This window comes from Chiloscyllium plagiosum, unplaced genomic scaffold, assembly GCF_037043375.1.
Source record: "Chiloscyllium plagiosum isolate Xiang-an unplaced genomic scaffold, Cpla_swu_hap1 HiC_scaffold_41, whole genome shotgun sequence".
Classification (NCBI taxonomy): Eukaryota; Metazoa; Chordata; class Chondrichthyes; order Orectolobiformes; family Hemiscylliidae; genus Chiloscyllium; species Chiloscyllium plagiosum.
Genome location: NW_028270179.1, coordinates 34,817,235 through 34,835,410, shown reverse-complemented (window position 1 = coordinate 34,835,410; position 18,176 = coordinate 34,817,235). Strand labels below are relative to the sequence as shown.

The window sequence follows — 18,176 nt, the reverse complement described above, 5'->3', positions numbered from 1 at the left end:
TAAATTGGGATGGAGGGAGGTGGGAGCTCAGTTATAGGGACATTAAAAAAACCAAAGTAAAGGAAGAGGTAAGAGTGCAGAATGCAGGAGAGTTTATTGAGAAAGACTGAGGGAGGGAGGGGGAGAGAGACAGAGAGATTAAGGGAGGGAGGGAAAGTGAGAGAGAGAGGGAGTGAGAGTCTGTGTAAGCGAGACAGCAAGAACAATACAGCACAGGAACAGTCCATTGGGCCCTCCAACTCTACACAAACACATTTGCCCTTCCACATGAAAACTGCCTTCACTTATACAATCCATATCCCTCTATTCCCTTCTTATTCATGCATTAACCCGGGTGTTTCTTGAATGCTGCCATTGTGTCGGCTTTCACTACCTCTCCTGGCAGTGGGTTACAGTCACCACCCTTTGCGGGAAAACTGTGCCTTGTACATTTCTTTCAAACTGCTCTTCCCAACCCTGCAACTTAAACCTGTGTCCCAGAGTAATTGACCCCTCCACCCTGCGAAAAAGTTTCATACTTTCCACTCTATCCATGCCATTCAAAATCTTATAAACTTTGATCAGGTTGTTCCTCAACCTTCTGCATTCCAGTGAAAACAAACCCCGTCTATCCACCGCTTTTTATAGCTAAAATTCCCCATAATACACAACAACCTGGTAACCACCATCCACTAGAGATAATAACGCTCAGTTCTTAGAGAAAGGACCATCTGTATATCGCAGCAAACTTAGCTAATATTCTGACAGAACATTCCGGAAGATGTAACCTGGCTTCAATTTAGAGACTAATTTTTTTTGTATGAGTGGGACTCGTCGATATTGGAACAGTAGACCACTAGAATCTTGTTTTATTCAGGAATAGTTAGTAGTTCCAAGGGATTTATTTGGTTTGTTAATAGTTTAGTTAATTTGATCACTGTTAGAGTTAGATAATTAAACTGTTACTTGTTCATTTTAAAGGGAGTGGCAGGGAATTTTTAAAAATAAAATTAACCACTACACGTTGCTAAAAGCAGGGTACACTGCTTTTCACATTCTTTAAACAGATCATGTGTTCCTCTTGGGTGTTTTGGTTTTAGTTCTCAGAAGGGAGTCCACCCCTACTTTATAAAACTCCCATTTACTGCGCAATTCCTATCTGCACTTGACCTTCCAAAATGCACTCACATTTGTCCAGATTAACTTCCAAAGGCAAATTTTCTGCCCATGCCTCCAACTGATTTATATCCTGCAGTATCCGCTGACAATCCTCACTTTCTGCAACTCTACCAATCTTTGTTTCATCCACAAACTTACTAATTGGACGAGCTTTATTTTCTTCCAAATCATTTATATAGACCATAAACAGCAGAAGTCCCAGCACTGATCCCTGTGGAACACCACTGGTTACAACCCTCTGGTTTGAAAAGCATCCTTCCACTGCTACCCTTTGTCTCCTATCTCTAAGCCAGTTCTGTATCCATTTTGCCAGCTCACCCCTGATACCATGAAGGACCTTGCAGTGCAAGACAGGCTGAGACAGACAGGCAAATAGCGAAACGAGCAAAAGTCAGAGAAAAACAGGAGATAAGGAAAGACATGGAGAGACTGAAGAGGTGATCCTCACCATTGCATTTAGTCCCAGCTCTCTTGCTGGTCTCACACACTCCAGCACCCCCATGGGAGACCAAGCCTGCTCCAGGGGCTTGCATCAGTACAGCTGGTTCAGGGAGGAGGGGAGAGGTTAAGTGATTAAAACTGGATACAAAATTTTATTTTTATTGCAAAAATATACTTTATTCATAAAGAAAATCTTCATATACATACACAGGTACAAAAACAGTTCTGTACAATATTTGCATACAAAGGAAGAACAATCATTAGAATTTCTCACTGCCTGGGAGTAAAAGCTCCCAAAAGCCCAGTTTCTGCCTCACTTTGGTGATATGCTCTTCCAAATTCTGGTATATCCCCTGCCCCCTCAGAACCTTATTCCCAACATCTTTGAGTAATCTGTTCTGATGCTGAAGTGGATAAAGGATTAGTCAGCCCAGTTTCCAAAGAATATGGCCTTGCTCTTGACTTGATCTGCCTTGGTTCTCCAGGCCAGTTCGAAGTGCTTACAGATGCTCATGAATCTGCACACTGACAGCATATCCAAGTAGAAAACAGTGACGCCATTCATGACCTGCAGGCCTCTGCTGCCTGGAATAGTTACCTTTTTCAGGCTTGCATCCTTCCGGATGCAATTCGCAACAGGCTCTATACGACACATTAAAAAAAGACAGCAGAGAGTGGGCAGCTCTGCCTGACCCCAGATCTGATTCCCATTCATTGACTGGGCCTGCACTCACAATGTTGGTGGACAGCAGTCAGATTCAATTGCCAGGAGTTCAAAGACAAGATAAACAGAGTGTCAGGAAGCATCATCAACACTACAGGTTAGAGCTCAGAAGCAGTAGAGATCACATAATGTCACTTGGTGTATCCTCCCTGTTACCAACTTATGAGAAATATATAGCATAATATATTTGTAAGGAAATTGGTCAGGTACATGAACTATCGATTAGTTATAATAGAACTATATAGACTGAGGTAGGATTATTGCAAAGGGTGTGAGGCAAAGTCTTCCCTTGTGCATTTTCAGCAGGACTTTCTTCAGTATATTTCCAATTTAAGGAGGAAATGTTGGATTTGGTGAATGAGGTACTTGAGAATTGACATGCACTGAACTGGCAGAGAGCATTTATAGAGTCATCCAGCATGGAAACAGAACATCATCCCAACCTAAACTAGTTCTGACGGCCTGTTCCTGGTCGATATCCCTCCAAACCTGCCCTATTCATATATCTATCTAAATGTCTTTTAAACATTGTAGTTGCACCCGTATCCACTATTTCCTCAGGAAGTTCATTCCACATGGAAACCACCCTCTGTGTAAAAAAAAGGCTCATGTCATTTATTTTAAATCTCTCTCCTTTCACCTTAAAAATGTGCTCCCTAGTCTTGAAGTCCCCCATTCTAGGGAAAAGACAACTACCATTAACTCTATCAATACTTCTATTATTTTATGAACTTTTATCAGGTCACCTCTGAATCTACTACACTCCCATGCGAGACGATGTTCTCACTTTAAAAAGGTTATTTTGTCCTTTTTTTCCCGGAGAGGTCAAAAATGCATCGGTGTCAAAGAATCTAGGAAGAGGCTGGATTAACAATGGAAAGGGAGTGTCCAGTTCTCCCAGTGCAGGTTTTTCTAGTTTGTTTCAGCTGTAGCAGTTGTCAAGATGTGCAAGTCGAGGGGAGTTGGCAAGCTTCAGTAAAGAACTCCTTTGACCTTCTTCTGAAATCTCTTTGGATGTTATTCCCTCCTGCCAGTAAGAATCTGTGTTTGAATTGACTTTTTTGCCAAGAGGTATGTTTGTGGGATGTTGCTGTACAGAAGCTGTTAATTAATAATAGTTACTGCATTACGTCTGTTATGTTTTCAAATACTTAAGTCCATTTTGTTTTGTTCGCATTTCAATTGCAGTCTTTAAATAAATTCGGTTTTGCTTAAATCTGAATGGTCTGGCCAGCTGCATCACACCTGGAAAATCCACTTCACATCTGCCTTTAAGATAAGAAAAGTTAGGGTCTAGGCAATCTTCTTAAAATATTTTGAAGGGTCTGGCCGGGTCCATAACAAGTGAGCAAAGTCCCAGCCTATCCAGCCTTTCTTTATAATTCAAACCTTCCTTACCCAGCAACATCCTGGTAAATCTCTTCTGAACTCTGTACAGCTTGATAATATACTTCCTACGACAGGGTAACCAGAACTGGACACAATATTCCAGAAAAGGCCTCACCAATGTCCCGTACAACCTCAACATGACTTCCCAACTCCTATACTCAAAGGACCAAGAAATAAAGTGGTGTGTCAAACCTCTTTCTGACCACCCTGTTTGTATCTGATGCAAACTTCAAAGAATTGTGTACCTGCACCGCTGGGGTCCTTCTCTTCTACAACACTACCCAGGGCACTACGATTAATTGTACATGCCCTAGCCTTGTTTGTTGAATCAAAATGCAATATCTCACATCTATACAGATTTTTTCAGTATTGAACCATTTGATCGAGGTCCCTCTGTAATCTTTGAACACCTTCTTCACTGTCTACTATGCCACTAATTTTGGCCATGATTTGGAGATGGACTGGGGTGTACAAAGTTGAAAAAAATCACACAACACCAAATTATAGTCCAACAGGTTTAATTGGAAGCACACTAACTTTCGGATCGTCTCTCCTTCATCAGGTGATCACTATCACTTGATGAAGGACCGACGCTCCGAAAGCTGGTGTGCTTCCAATTAAACCTGGTGTTGTGTGATTTTTAACTAATTTTGGTGTCATCCACAAACTTACTAACCATGCTTTCTCATCCAAATCATTTATATAAATGTCAAGCAGAAGAGAACCTAGATTCTTGTGGAACACTGCTGGTCATGGGCCTACAGTCTGAAAAGCAACCCTCCATTATTACTCTGTCTTTGACCAATTATGTATCTAATTGGCAAGGTCATCCTGGATCCCACATTACCTCATTTTGCTGATTATTCTATCATGCGGAACCTTGTCAAAAAGCCTGATTAAAATCCAAATAAACAACAAATAAAATACTGCTCTCCCATCAATCTTTTTGGTAATTTCCTCAAAAAATTCAATAAATTTTGTGAGACATGATGTTCCTTGCACAAAACCATGCTGACCATCCCAAATCATTTTTTGCCTCTCTCTAAATATTCATAAATCCTATCTTTTAGGATCACCTCCAAGCATTTACCCACAACTGAAGTCAGACTCACTGGTCCATAGGTCCCCGGTTTCTCCTGACAATCTTTCTTAAACAAAGGTACACGATGAGTCACCCTCCAGTCATCAGGCACCTCACCTGTAGTTATAGATGATGCAAATATTTTTGCAACAGTTAATTGGAGTAGACTGTTTGCTGTGTATTATTTTTTAATTGTAGACTTGCAGCATCTGCAACACTTTGCTCTCACTAAACCACTTATCCAAAGCCACAATGAGAACAAATGCCAAGCACGGATGAGCATTAACCAGAACTAGAATTAACCTGTTTCAATGAACAAAACACCCTTAAAGAATATATGGCCAGCATTGTAACAAGTTCAATTTGAGAAAGTTAAAGTAAATAATAAAATATGTAAATACAAGCATGTAACACATGTCATACAGGAAAGAAACATTTGTGGTGTTTACTTATAGCATTTTAATAAAATTAGAGGTAGTGACTCACAAGTGTGATGAGCCTGTGGTATGTTTTGTCCGGGCTCCATTTAAAAGGTGGATTGGAGGAGGACAGGTGGAGAGTAGTCTCTTGAGAAGATAAACAACTTGAGGTGTTGGGGTGTTTACTTAAAGTTGGAACAACAGAAGCAGACTGAGTGGGTGTTGTCAAGGTATCTCAGATCAACGATTTTTATTTAGCTTTCAGCAGTTGTTGATGGAATCTCAGGAGTGTTGACAGCAGTGATTATCTCTCAGCTGATATGCTGAGTTTTATCTCAAAATTGTCTTTTCATGTTCTTTCCTCCTGGATTGGAGAACTGCATCTGAGCTAATCTGTTTTGGGAATTTGCCTTTTGCCAATGGTGTGTTTATGGGATGTTACAATATTGAAACAGTAACTGTTTAGTAGTAAAACAATCTATTACTCTGTTTAGTTTTGTATCTGGAACACAGCACATCACATTCACCCCTCAAATAAGAAAAAGTTCGGGTCTTGGCTATCTTAGAGTCATAGGGTCCTACATCAGGGAGACAGGCCCTTTGGCCCGAAACAACCAACACTGACCAAAATGTCCATGAATGCTAACCCCATTTCCATGCACTTGGCCCATATCCTTGTAATCCTTTACTATCCATGTATTTCTCCAAATGCCTTTTAAATGTTGTTTGTGTACACGCCTCTGGCAGCTCCTTCCATATGTGTACGATCCTCGGTAAAAATGTTGCCCTTCAGGTTCCCTTTTATTCTTTCCTCTCTAATCTTAAACTGATGCCCTCAAGTCTTTGATTTGAGAAAAAGACTGCATTCATCCTATCCATGCCTCTATTGATCTTATACACTTCTAGGAGATACCCACACCCCCTCAGTCTCCTACTACGCTGTAAAGAAAAAAATCCTAGCTTGTCTAATTTCTCCCTATAACTCAGACATTTGAGTCCTGGCAAATTCCTGATAAATTTCTTTTGCACTCTTTCCAATTTAATAATATGCTTCCTATACCAAGACGACCAAAACTGAACACATAAAACATAGAACATTACAGCGCAGTACAGGCCCTTCGGCCCTCGATGTTGCACCGACCTGTCATACCAATCTGAACCCCATCTAACCTACACTACTCCACGTACATCCATATGCTTGTCCAATGAAGACTTAAATGTACTTAAAGTTGGCGAATTTACTACCGTTGCAGGCAAAGCATTCCATACCCTTGCTACTCTCTGAGTAAAGAAACTACCTCTGACATCTGTCCTATATCTATCACCCCTCAATTTAAAGCTATGCCCCCTCGTGCTCACCGTCCCCGTACTTGGAAAAAGGCTCTCCCTGTCCACCCTATCTAACCCTCTGATTATCTTATATGTCTCTGTTACGTCACCTCTCAACCTTCTTCTCTCTAATGAAAACAGCCTCAAGTCCCTCAGCCTTTCCTCGTAAGACCTTCCTTCCATACCAGGCAACATCCTAGTAAATCTCCTTTGCACCCTTTCCAAAGTTTAACTCTTTCTTATAATGCGGTGACCAGAACTGTACACAATACTCCAAGTGTGGCCGTACCAGAGTTATGTACAGCTGCAGCATAACCTCATGGTTCCGGAACTCGATCCCTCTATTAATAAAAGCTAAAACACTGTATGCCTTCTTAACAACCCTGTCAACCAGGGTGGTAACTTTCAAGGATCTGTGTACCTGGACATCGAGATCTCTCTGCTCATCTACACTACCAAGAATCTGATGATTAGGCCAGTACTTTGCTTTCGGTTACTCCGACCAAAGTGAATCACCTCACGCTTGTCCGCATTAAACTCCATTTGCCAACTCTCAGCCCAGCTCTGTAGCTTATCTATGTCTCTCTGTAACCTACAACATCCTTCGTCACTATCCACAACTCCACCGTCCTTCGTGTCATCTGCAAATTTACTAACCCACCCTTTTACGCCCTCATCCAGGTAGTTTATAAAAATGATGAACAGCAGTGGACCCAACACCGACCCTTGTGGTACACCACTGGGAACTGGTCTCCAGGATGAACATTTCCCATCAGCCACCACCCTCTGTCTTCTTTCAGCAAGCCAATTACTGCTCCAAACTGCTATGTCTCCCACAATCCCATTCCTCCGCATTTTGTACAATAGCCTACTGTGGGGAAGCTTATCGAACGCCTTGCTGAAATGCACATACAGCACATCATGTTCTGATCCAGGAACACGGACATGGGTCTTCTAGCACAGTAAAATTATTGACAGCACAGTTGTTATAAAGTGAAATGTTCACACGACCACCTTCAGTTTGCGCCTGGATTCCCGCATTGACTCTAGGTGTCTCTTTCCAGTTGGAGTGAATTGGTTTTCCCACAGTCTGAAACAGATTAAAGATGTTTTAGGAATTAAAACTAGGGAGCTAAACAGTCAAGAAAAGAAAAATATGGGTTAATACTTCAACAATAACTACAAACAAATACAGTCCAGAAGAGAATGAATCCTACTTATATGTTATTCATTACATTGAACGTTATAAAGACTCACTCAATCCGCTCCAAACTCCTGCAGTTCAGAATGAGATGGCTGATGGCTGGGACAGATTGGTCTGTGAAGAGATTCGTTCCCAATTTCAGAGTGGTCAGTGTCTGGTTTGTACTGAGAGCACACGCAAGATCCTTAGTACAAGAATCTGAGAGACTGGCACCCCACAGACTACACACCAGAAGGAGAGAGAGAGAGAAAACATGAATAATAGCAAGATTTAGACAAAACTCCCAATGGTTATCTAAAAACACCAATGGGATCACAGAACACCAGGCTCACAACCACCTAATGAAGGAGCAGTGCGCCAAAAGCTAGTGCTTCCAATTAAACCTGTTGGATTATAATCTAGTGTTGCCAGATTTTTAACTTTGTTCCTGGGAGCAGCTATCTAGCTGTTAGTTGTTTCTAAGCTGTAACCATAATGCTTCAGTAGAAGCTGGTGTACTTTGAAGTATAGCCTGACGTATTACCTCAGATTCTTTTTTATTTTCATTATTTGTGATGAGCTATTAAGTACCAAGTTACAATTCCATTTGTTTATCACAATTGAGCCTTTCCTTGAACAAAGACCTAATGTGGCCATCCTTAGGATCAGTAGCTTAGACTAACAATAAAAAGGAACAAGAGTGGTATTGGATCCACCCAGGGATTCCCGTATGATTCTATTAGAGAAGATAAACACAAGAACAAATTGTCGTTCTTACCCCAGTTCCAGAATTTTGCAAGTTGGGTTATTCAATGCCACACTTAGCAGTTTCACTCCTGTATCTCCCAGTTTATTGTTACCAAGGTTTAGAACAGTCAATGACTGATTTGTAATGAGTGCGTAGGTGAGATCTTCAATACAAGAATGTGAGAGATGATTATCATGCAGCCTGGGAATATGGAGGGTTGGGAAGAGTGGGTAATGGAGAGCGAGAGAAACAAATAACATAAATTAGGATAATTCCCATTGTTTGCTCAAAACTTTATGATTCATAATGATAATAATGCTTAGTGTTAGACCTCCAGTTATTCTTAATACAATCTCTCTGTCTGGTACTTACACCAGTTCCTGCAGTTTGCAGTTCACATTCCTCAGAACCCCAAACAGTTGTTTTACTCCAAAATCTCCTAATTTATTTTCACCCAGATTCAGACTTATCAATGACTGGTTTGTACTGAGAGCTGAGGCAAGATCCTGGGCACAGGAAGCGGTGAGGTCATTATCATTCAGCCTAGTGATCAAAACAGATAGGAATAACAGAAGTGTACGTCCTTGGTGTTTATTGTTAACATTATTATTGATACTAATACAGATGGACAGAATGGAATTCAGATGTTAAGAATGATGGGCAGTAGCTATTAATAACATTCCAACTGGTGATAATGCACATTATTAGATTTCCTGCTTCGGAAAAATCATACACAATTTGATGCTTACTGCAGTTTTTCTATTTGACAATCTGAGCTCCTCAGTGCTTCAGACAACAGTTTCACTGCTGGATTCCCCAGATCATTGTTCCTCAATCTAAATGCAAAGAAATAATGAGAAACACTGTGAATGAAATTCTGCCTCTGATGTTATTTTGCTCTCAGCTGTAAAACATTGAACAAACTTAAGGAAATTAATACTCAGATTTTCATGTCAATGACGAACTATTCTATGCTGTTCAGTTCTCAAAATGTTCAAGCACCATCTATGACAGCGTTTCATCATATTGTCCTGTCCATGTGAAGTTGTTTAATATCCTTCAGTCCAGTATGATTTCCTATGACCAAACTTTATCTCCTTGAGCAGACAGAGTTCATTGCGCTTTGGTGACCAATGCCTGCATTGTTCACAGACATGTTTAACATAGAACATAGAAGAATACAGCGCAGTACAGGCCCTTCGGCCCTCGATGTAGCGCCGATCCAAGCCCACCTAACCCACACTAGCCCACTATCCTCCATATGCCTATCCAATGCCCGCTTAAATGCCCATAAAGAGGGAGAGTCCACCACTGCTGCTGGCAGGGCATTCCATGAACTCACGACTCGCTGAGTAAAGAACCTACCCCTAACATCTGTCCTATACCTACCCCCCCTTAATTTAAAGCTATGCCCCCTCGTAATAGCTGACTCCATACGTGGAAAAAGGTTCTCATGGTCAACCCTATCTAAACCCCTAATCATCTTGTACACCTCTACCAAGTCACCCCAAACCTTCTTTTCTCCAATGAAAACAACCCCAAGTGCCTCAGCCTTTCCTCATACGATCTTCCTACCATACCAGGCAACATCCTGGTAAACCTCCTCTGCACCCGTTCCAGTGCCTCCACATCCTTCCTATAGTATGGCGACCAAAACTGCCCACAATACTCCAGATGCGGCCGCACCAGAGTCTTATACAACTGCAACATGACCTCAGTACTCTGGAACTCAATTTCTCTACCAATAAAAGCCAGTACGCCATATGCCTTCTTCACCACACTATTTACCTGGGTGGCAACTTTCAAAGATCTGTGTACATGGACACCAAGATCCCTCTGCTCATCCACACTACCAAGTATCCGACCATTAGCCCAGTACCCCATCTTTTTGTTACTCTTACCAAAGTGAATCACCTCACACTTACCTACATTGAACTCCATTTGCCACCTTTCTGCTCAGCTCTGCAGCATATCTATATCCCGCTGTAACCTGCCACATCCTTCCTCACTGTCAACAACTCCTCCGACTTTCGTATCATCCGCAAACTTGCTCACCCAACCTTCTAGCCCCTCCTCCAGGTCATTTATAAAAATGACAAACAGCAATGGTCCCAAAACAGATCCTTGCGGAACACCGCTAGTAACGGCACTCCAAGATGAACCTTTACCATCAACTACTACCATCTGTCTTCTTCCAGCCAGCCAATTCCTAATCCAAACCTCCAACTCACCCTCAATGCCATACCTCCGTATTTTTTGAAGTAGCCTACCATGGGGAACCTTATCAAATGCCTTACTAAAATCCATATACCCCACATCTACCGCTTTCCCCTCGTCCACCTCCTTAGTCACCTTCTCAAAGAATTCAATAAGGTCTGTGAGGCACGACCTGCCCTTCACAAAACCATGCTGACTATCCTTGATCACATTATTCCTATCCAGATGTTCATAAGTCCTATCCCTTACAATTCTCTCTAAGACTTTGCCCACAACAGAAGTGAGACTCACCGGCCTATAGTTACTAGGGTTATCCCTATTCCCCTTTTTGAACAAGGGAACCACATTTGCTCGCCTCCAGTCTTCTGGCACTACTCCTGTAGACAACGAGGACATAAAAATCAAGGCCAATGGCTCTGCAATCTCCTCCCTTGCTTCCCAGAAAATCCTACGATAAATGCCATCAGGCCCAGGGGACTTATCTATTTTCACCCTTTCCAGAATTTCCAACACCTCTTCCCTACATACCTCAAAGCCATTCATTCTACTTAATTGTGACTCAGTTTTCACATCGGCAACAATGTAACAATATCTGTTGCTCCTTAAATAGTAGATTTATTGGGTCACGTGAGCATCTCTGAATTTAATTATAAAAAGTATTTGACCTTTAAAATGACTGAGGCTTGTGTTACTTTGAGAAATGGAGCAAACTGTTGCTTCAAGATTATTATTGAGGATTTTATCTTACAAGGTTGTTCATTTTCCCAGTATGTGTTTTAAATGTGCCCAGTTCCGCAAGTTCAAAACTGCATCAGGACAATGTTATTCTGGTCCCATTAGAATGGTTATACATGTATTTCGGGTACAGCTGTCTTGACAGTTATTGGGAAATTTTCAGAAGTTGCCTGTGTGATCAGCATCTCACATGCAGGTCTGGATAAAGGGTGATTGCCAGATTCACTTCCCCATTCTGGTCAGTATATACCCACAATGCATGAGGCTCCAATGCTAGCTGGTGTACGTCTGAAATCCTGGGACAATGCATCATGAGCCATTATACCTGTATACTTAAAACTCCCAAATGTATTTTAGTTTAGAAAAGTAAATAAATTCAATAATTATATAGACTTAGAGCTGAAACTTGTCATATTTTCCCAATAATTGTTCTTTATTCATTTACAGAATGTGGGTGTCACTGGCTGGACTATCATTTATTGCCTAGAGGAGAGTTAAGAGTTACCCACATTGCTGTGGGTCTGAAGTCACGTGTACAGCAGAGCGGGTAAGGGCGGCAGTCTCTTTTCCGAAAGGACATTAGTGGAGTAGAGGAGTTTTCTGATGATCAACAATGGACTTATGGTCATCATTAAGCTCTTTAATTCCAGATATTTATTTAATGCAAATTCCAACATCTGCCATGGTGTGATTTGAAGCTGGGTCTCCCATATATTATCTGCATCTTTGGGTTAACAGTCAAATAATAATATCACTAGGCCATCGCTTTCTCTTTTTAGCCCTCACCCCCCTCACTCTTCCAACAAGACAATTAAAAACACTGCAATAAATATCAAACCATTTTATAATGTTATGTTCCCATTGTTTCTACTTAAAATCGGAGATGTGGAATATATTTTAAATTAATTGTTATTCAGCCATGTAATATTCCTATTTCCTGTCCATTTTTCAACTGTACTTAATACAATTTAATTTAAATGGTTCATTGCCTTTCGGGCAAACTTTCTAATTGTTCTGAAAAATCAGCTTCACATGTTCAGTTATGAACCGAGTTACAAACTGATTGTTTTACATGGGTTATATTTGTGCTCAATCTGTTTCCCTCTGCTTTCAGTAAAATGTATCCATGGAGAAGGAAAATGAACATCACATGATTGCTCTACAACTTATCCGAAAGAGTAAAAAAAAACTTACCTCAGCTCCCTGCATTTGTACAGTACTGAGGCCAGTCGCTGCAGTCCTTCATGCTGAATATAACAGTTCTCGAGATCAAGAAGTTTTATTGTTTCACATAGTCCAATGACATGTGACAGAACAAAGCAGTCAACTGGTGTCAGTTGCAATCTACTAAATGCGAGTGTTTCCATGGATCTCACTGTGGTCCAAACTAATGCTTTATTCTGAGATTCAAAGAGGTACTGCAATATGTTCAGAAAGTCCCTTTTACCAGTGTTGCTCCTTGTATTTCGAACCTGTCCTTCAGCCATCTCCTTCACCCAGTCAATCACTCGGCAGGTTGTCTGATGAAGAAATGGACCCAGAAATTCCTCCAGGGGGCAAGCTGACTGTGGGGAGGTCAGACCAATAACAAAACGGAGAAATATCTGATAACGGCCATCTGCCTCACTGTAAGCAATGCTGAGGAGTTTCTGAATGTCCGTGGGATCTGGAGTCAGGAATTGTGCAAGTGCAGCTACAAACTCTTGGATGGTGAGGTGTGGGAATGTGTAAATCACACTCTGGACTGAATCATCTCTCTCCAAAAGTTCCATCAGGAACCCAGACAGGAACTGAGAAGGTTGTAGATCGTATTGGATCAACTCTCCATTTCTAAAGACAATCTTTTTCTCAGAGATTCCTTTGAAGGCCATCTCACCGAGCTTCAGTAACACACCACGGGGGTTTTCAATCTCTCGGCCATGGTGTTTCAGAATGTTGTAAATATAGTAGGAATACAGTTGGGTGATGGTTTTGGGAACTTTTTGTTCTTTCCTGTCACATTGTGCAAGGAAGGGACCCAGTGATAGACAGAGGATCCAGCAGTACGAAGGGTTGTAGCTCATGGTGTACAAGATTTCGTTCTCCTTCAGGTGGTTATAAATAGCTGCTGCCACTGTCTGATCTTCAAAAAACTTGTTGAAATATTCCTTCCGATCATCATCAGCAAATCCCAGGATTTCAGCCCACATACTGATTTCAGCCTTTTCCAATAAACCTAAGTCAGTCGGACGAGTGGTCACCAACACTGAGCACCCTGGAAGCAGCTTGTGTTGGATTAAACTGTACACAATGTCAGACACTTCACACCAATATTCGGGATCTGTGCATACAGACTGAGGCCTCAGGTTGTCAGAAAAATCTATTCTCTCCCTGAATTCATCCAAACTATCAAATATAAACAGTAAATTCTCTGGGTTCTTCCAAAGATTTCCCAGAACATTCTGAAAATAAGGATACTGTTCCAGTATCAGATTCTTCAGGTTTATACTACAGTTAATAGTGTTCAAATCTCGGAACTTGAAATAGAAAACAAATTGAAAGTGTTGGTAGATTTTCCCGGTGGCCCAGTCATAAACTATCTTTTGGAGCATTGTTGTTTTTCCAATCCCTGGGACCCCACTCACTGCCACTGTTCTCCCAGAAGTGAACTTTTTCTGGGAAAAGTTGCTCTGGAACAACTGATCAGTTTGGATTTTTTCCAGTTCTCTCCAGAGGTGTTTCTCTCTCCACTCTTCATGGTCTCGGCCTCTTGCCAGCAGTTCATGTTCTACAAGGGTTCGATCCCGAACAGTAGAAATGATCGTTAGCTCAGCATACCGATCAACCAGCTGGAAAGTCTTCACTTTCTCTTTTATTTGGATCGTGTTCACTCTGAGCGTTTCTGTTTGGATCTGTAGCGTCTCCTTGTGTTTCTGTTGAAGAACTGTAATTCGAACAGGGAGGAAGTGATTCTCAATGTTAGTTGCAATGTTATTAAAAGTAGTTCTCAATGCTATTTCATGACATGATAAAATGTTACAAAATTTAAGTCACAGATTTAACCCAAGTGGGTCTAGGAATGTAAATGTTTTTGAAATCTCAATTGAAAGTCAGTGATGGCAAAAAAGTTTTGATTCAAATTTCTATTGATCATGGAAATTTGAACAAATATGATTTTCTTTCTTAATCTCCTAATTTATTCACTGTCCCTGCATCCACCTCACTCTAGGATTGTGAATTCCGTTGATTTTCAATCATTCGAGAGAAGTAATTGATTTGATGATTTGATTCACTATCGTCATATGTACTAAGATACGGAGAAAAGTATTGTGTTGCATGCTAACCAGACAAATAGTTTACAGAAATACATCAGAGAAACATTGTAGAATACAATGTCACAGCTGCACAGAATGTGCAGGGAAAGATTAACTTGAATATTGTGAGGTCTGTTCATAAGTTTGAAAAAAGCAGGGAAGAAGCTGTGCTTGAATCTATTGATATGTGTTTTCAAATTTTTGTATCTCCTGCCTGATGGAAGAGGATGGAAGAGCAATACTGGGTTGGAAGGGTCTTCGATTATGTTGACTGCTCATCGTGGTTTTAATTGCGCTATATGTATCCTAAAACTATGACCTCTCATTAGATTGCCCCACAAGGAAGCATCCTCTCGATGTATTTTGACAATCCCCTTCAGTATCACGTCAATTAGATCTCCTCTCATTTTTCTAATTCCGGATAATATACTTGTACTGCTCAATCTGCCTTCATAAGACAAACCTCACCTATCTGAAATCCATCTCGTGAACCTTCTCTGGAGTGCTCCAAGTAAAATATATCCATAAAGTAAGGTGACCAAAGTTGTATGCACTACTCCAGATGAGGTCTCACTAATGCCTCAAACAGTTGCAGCAATGCTTTCTTACTTTTACATTTTATTCCTTTAGCAATACATGCCAAAATTCCAAAGAACAAAGAGAACAAAGAAAATTTACAGCCCAGGAGCAGGTGCTTCATCCCTCCAAGCCTGAGCTGACCTAAATCCACTGTCTAAACATATTGCCCAATTCCTAAGCATCTGTATCCCCACCTACTCATGCATCTGTCCAGACGCACCTTAAATGAATACTACCTCTGCTGGCAATGCATTCCAGGCACCTACCGCCCTCTGTATAAAGTACTTGCCACGTATATCCCCCTTAAACTTTTCACCTCTCACCTCTTATTATTGAATCCCTCACCTAAGGAAAAAGCTTATATCTATCTACCCTGTCTATTCCATTTGCCTCTCTCATTATCTGCTGTATCCACATACAAGTTTCTTATGATTCATGCATGAGGACACCCAGAAGAACAAAGAAAAATTACAGCACAGCAACAGGCCCTTCAGCGCTCCAAGCCTGCGCCGATTCAGAACCTCTTTCTAAACCTGTCACCTATTTCTAAGGATCTGTATCCCTCTGCTTCCTGCCAATTCATGCATCTTAAATGACTCTATTGTGCCTGCCTCTGCCTCTACCACCTCCACTGGCAACGTGTTCCAGGCACCCACCAGCCTCTGTGTAAAGAACTTGCCATGCATATCTCTCGAACATTTCCCACTCTCACCTTGAACCCGTGACCCTAGTAATCGAGTCCGACACTCCGAGAAAAAGCTTCTGGCTATCCACCCTGTGTATACCTCTTATGATTTTGTAGACCTTAATCAGGTTCCCCCTCAACCTCCACCTTTCTAATGAAAATAATCCTAATCCTAATGAAAATAAACCTTTCTTTAGAGCTAGCACCCTCCGTACTAGGCAACATCCTGGTGAACCTCTTTTGCACCCACTCCAAAGCATCCACATCCTTTTGGTAATGTACCGACCAGAACTGTACGCAGTATTCCAAATGTGGATGAACCAAAGTCTTATACAACTGTCACGTAACCTGCCATATCTTTCACTCAATACCCTGTCCAATGAAGGAAAGCATGCCATATGCCTTCTTGACCACTCTATTGACCTGTGTTGCCACCTTCAGGGAATAATGGACCTGAACACCCAGATCGCTCTGTACATGAATTTTCCCCAAGACTTTTCCATTTACTGTATAATTTGCTCTTGAATTGAATCTTCCAAAACGCATCACTTCGCATTTGCTCGTACTGAACTTCATCTGCCATTTCTTCGTTCAAATCTCCAATCTATCCATATTCTTCGACAGTCTCCTTCACTATCTGCTTCTCCATCAATCTTAGGTGTCATCTGCAAATCTTAGGTGTCATCAGACCACCTATACCTTCCTCTAGATCATTTATGTATATCACAAACAACAATGTTCCCATGATTTGGAGATACTGGTGTTGGACTGGGGTGTGCAAAGTTAAAAATCACACAACACCAGGTTATAGTCAAATGGATTTAATTGGAAGTACACTAGCTTTCGGAGCGCCGCTCCTTCATCAGGTGGTTGTGGAGGACACAATTGTAAGACAGAATTTAAAGAAATTTTGCTGTAAATTCTGTGTCTTACAATTGTGTCCCCCACAACCACCTGATGAAGGAGCGTCGCTCCGAAAGCTAGTGTCCTTCCAATTAAACCTGTTGGACTATCACCTGGTGTTGTGTGATTTTTAACAATGTTCCCAACATGGATCCCTGTGGAACAACACTGGTCACAGTTCTCCATTTTGAGAAACACCCTTCCACTACTGCTCTTTTTCTCCTGTTGCCCAGCAAATTCTTTATCACTCTAGCTAGTACACCCTGGACCCCATGCGACTTTGCTTTCTGCATCAGCCTACCATGGGGAACCTTATCAAATGCATTCTGAAGTCCATGTACATGACATCTACAACCCTTCCCTCATCAATCAACGTTGTCACTTCCTCAAAGAATTCTATTATGTGGTTAAGACATGACCTTCCCTGCAGAAAACCATGTTGCCTATCACTGATAAGTTCATTTTCTTCCAAATGGGAATAGATGCTATCCTTTAGTATCTTCTCCAGCAACTTCCCTACCACTGATATCATGCTCACCAGTCTATAAATACCTAGATTATCCCTGCTCCTCTTCTTAAACAAGGGGACATTAATAATTCTCCAGTCCTCCAGTACCTCACCCGTGCTGCAAAGGTATTTGTTAAGGCCCTAGCTATTTCCTCTGTCACTTCCCTCAGTAACTTGGAATGGGGCTACATAAGCACTAGAACATAGAACATTACAGCACAGGAATGGGCCTTTCAGTGCACAATGTTGTGCTGAACATGATACATAATCCCATCTGCCTGTCCTTGGTCCACATCCCTCCATTCCCTTCAAGATTCATATGCTTAACTAAAAGTCTCTTAAAGGCCCCTATTGTATCTGCCTCCACCCCCACCCCGGGCAGTGCATTCCATACACCTACATATCTGTGTAAGAATCTTGCCCCGCTCATCTCCTTTGAACTTTCCCCCCTCACGTTAAATGCATACCCCTACTTATAGTCATTTCAACTCTGGGAAAAAGATTCTGACCGTCAAGACTATCTATGTCTCACATGGTTTAATATATTTCCATCAAGTCTCCCTTCAACCTTCGCTGCTCCACAGAGAAAAAAAACTGAGTTTTCCTGAAGTTTCTCTCAATTTAGATAATAATCTGTCTTTCTATTCTCCTGATCAAAATGGATAACCTCACACTTATCCATGTTCAGCTTCACCTGCCAAAGTTTGGTCCATTCACTTAATTTATCCATATCCATTCATAAAAATCTTCTTTCTTCATTCTAAGTTTCCCATCTATTTTAGTG

At 41.3% G+C, this 18,176-nt stretch overlaps 1 protein-coding gene across 1 annotated transcript in view; it reads right to left on the bottom strand.

Moving 5' to 3' along the window:
* Positions 1-1,749: 1,749 nt before the first annotated feature.
* The window catches only part of LOC122544462 (NACHT, LRR and PYD domains-containing protein 3-like), a 112,993-nt gene continuing 96,566 nt past the window's right edge, over positions 1,750-18,176 (bottom strand). Inside the window, exons 7-12 of the mRNA XM_087981797.1 lie at positions 12,619-14,347; positions 9,222-9,308; positions 8,845-9,015; positions 8,503-8,673; positions 7,799-7,966; positions 1,750-7,631 (exon numbers count right to left, since the gene is read on the bottom strand). Coding sequence (XP_087837923.1) covers positions 7,544-7,631; positions 7,799-7,966; positions 8,503-8,673; positions 8,845-9,015; positions 9,222-9,308; positions 12,619-14,347 — 2,414 coding nt within the window. The 3' untranslated portion in view covers positions 1,750-7,543. The remainder of the gene's footprint in view (positions 7,632-7,798; positions 7,967-8,502; positions 8,674-8,844; positions 9,016-9,221; positions 9,309-12,618; positions 14,348-18,176) is intronic.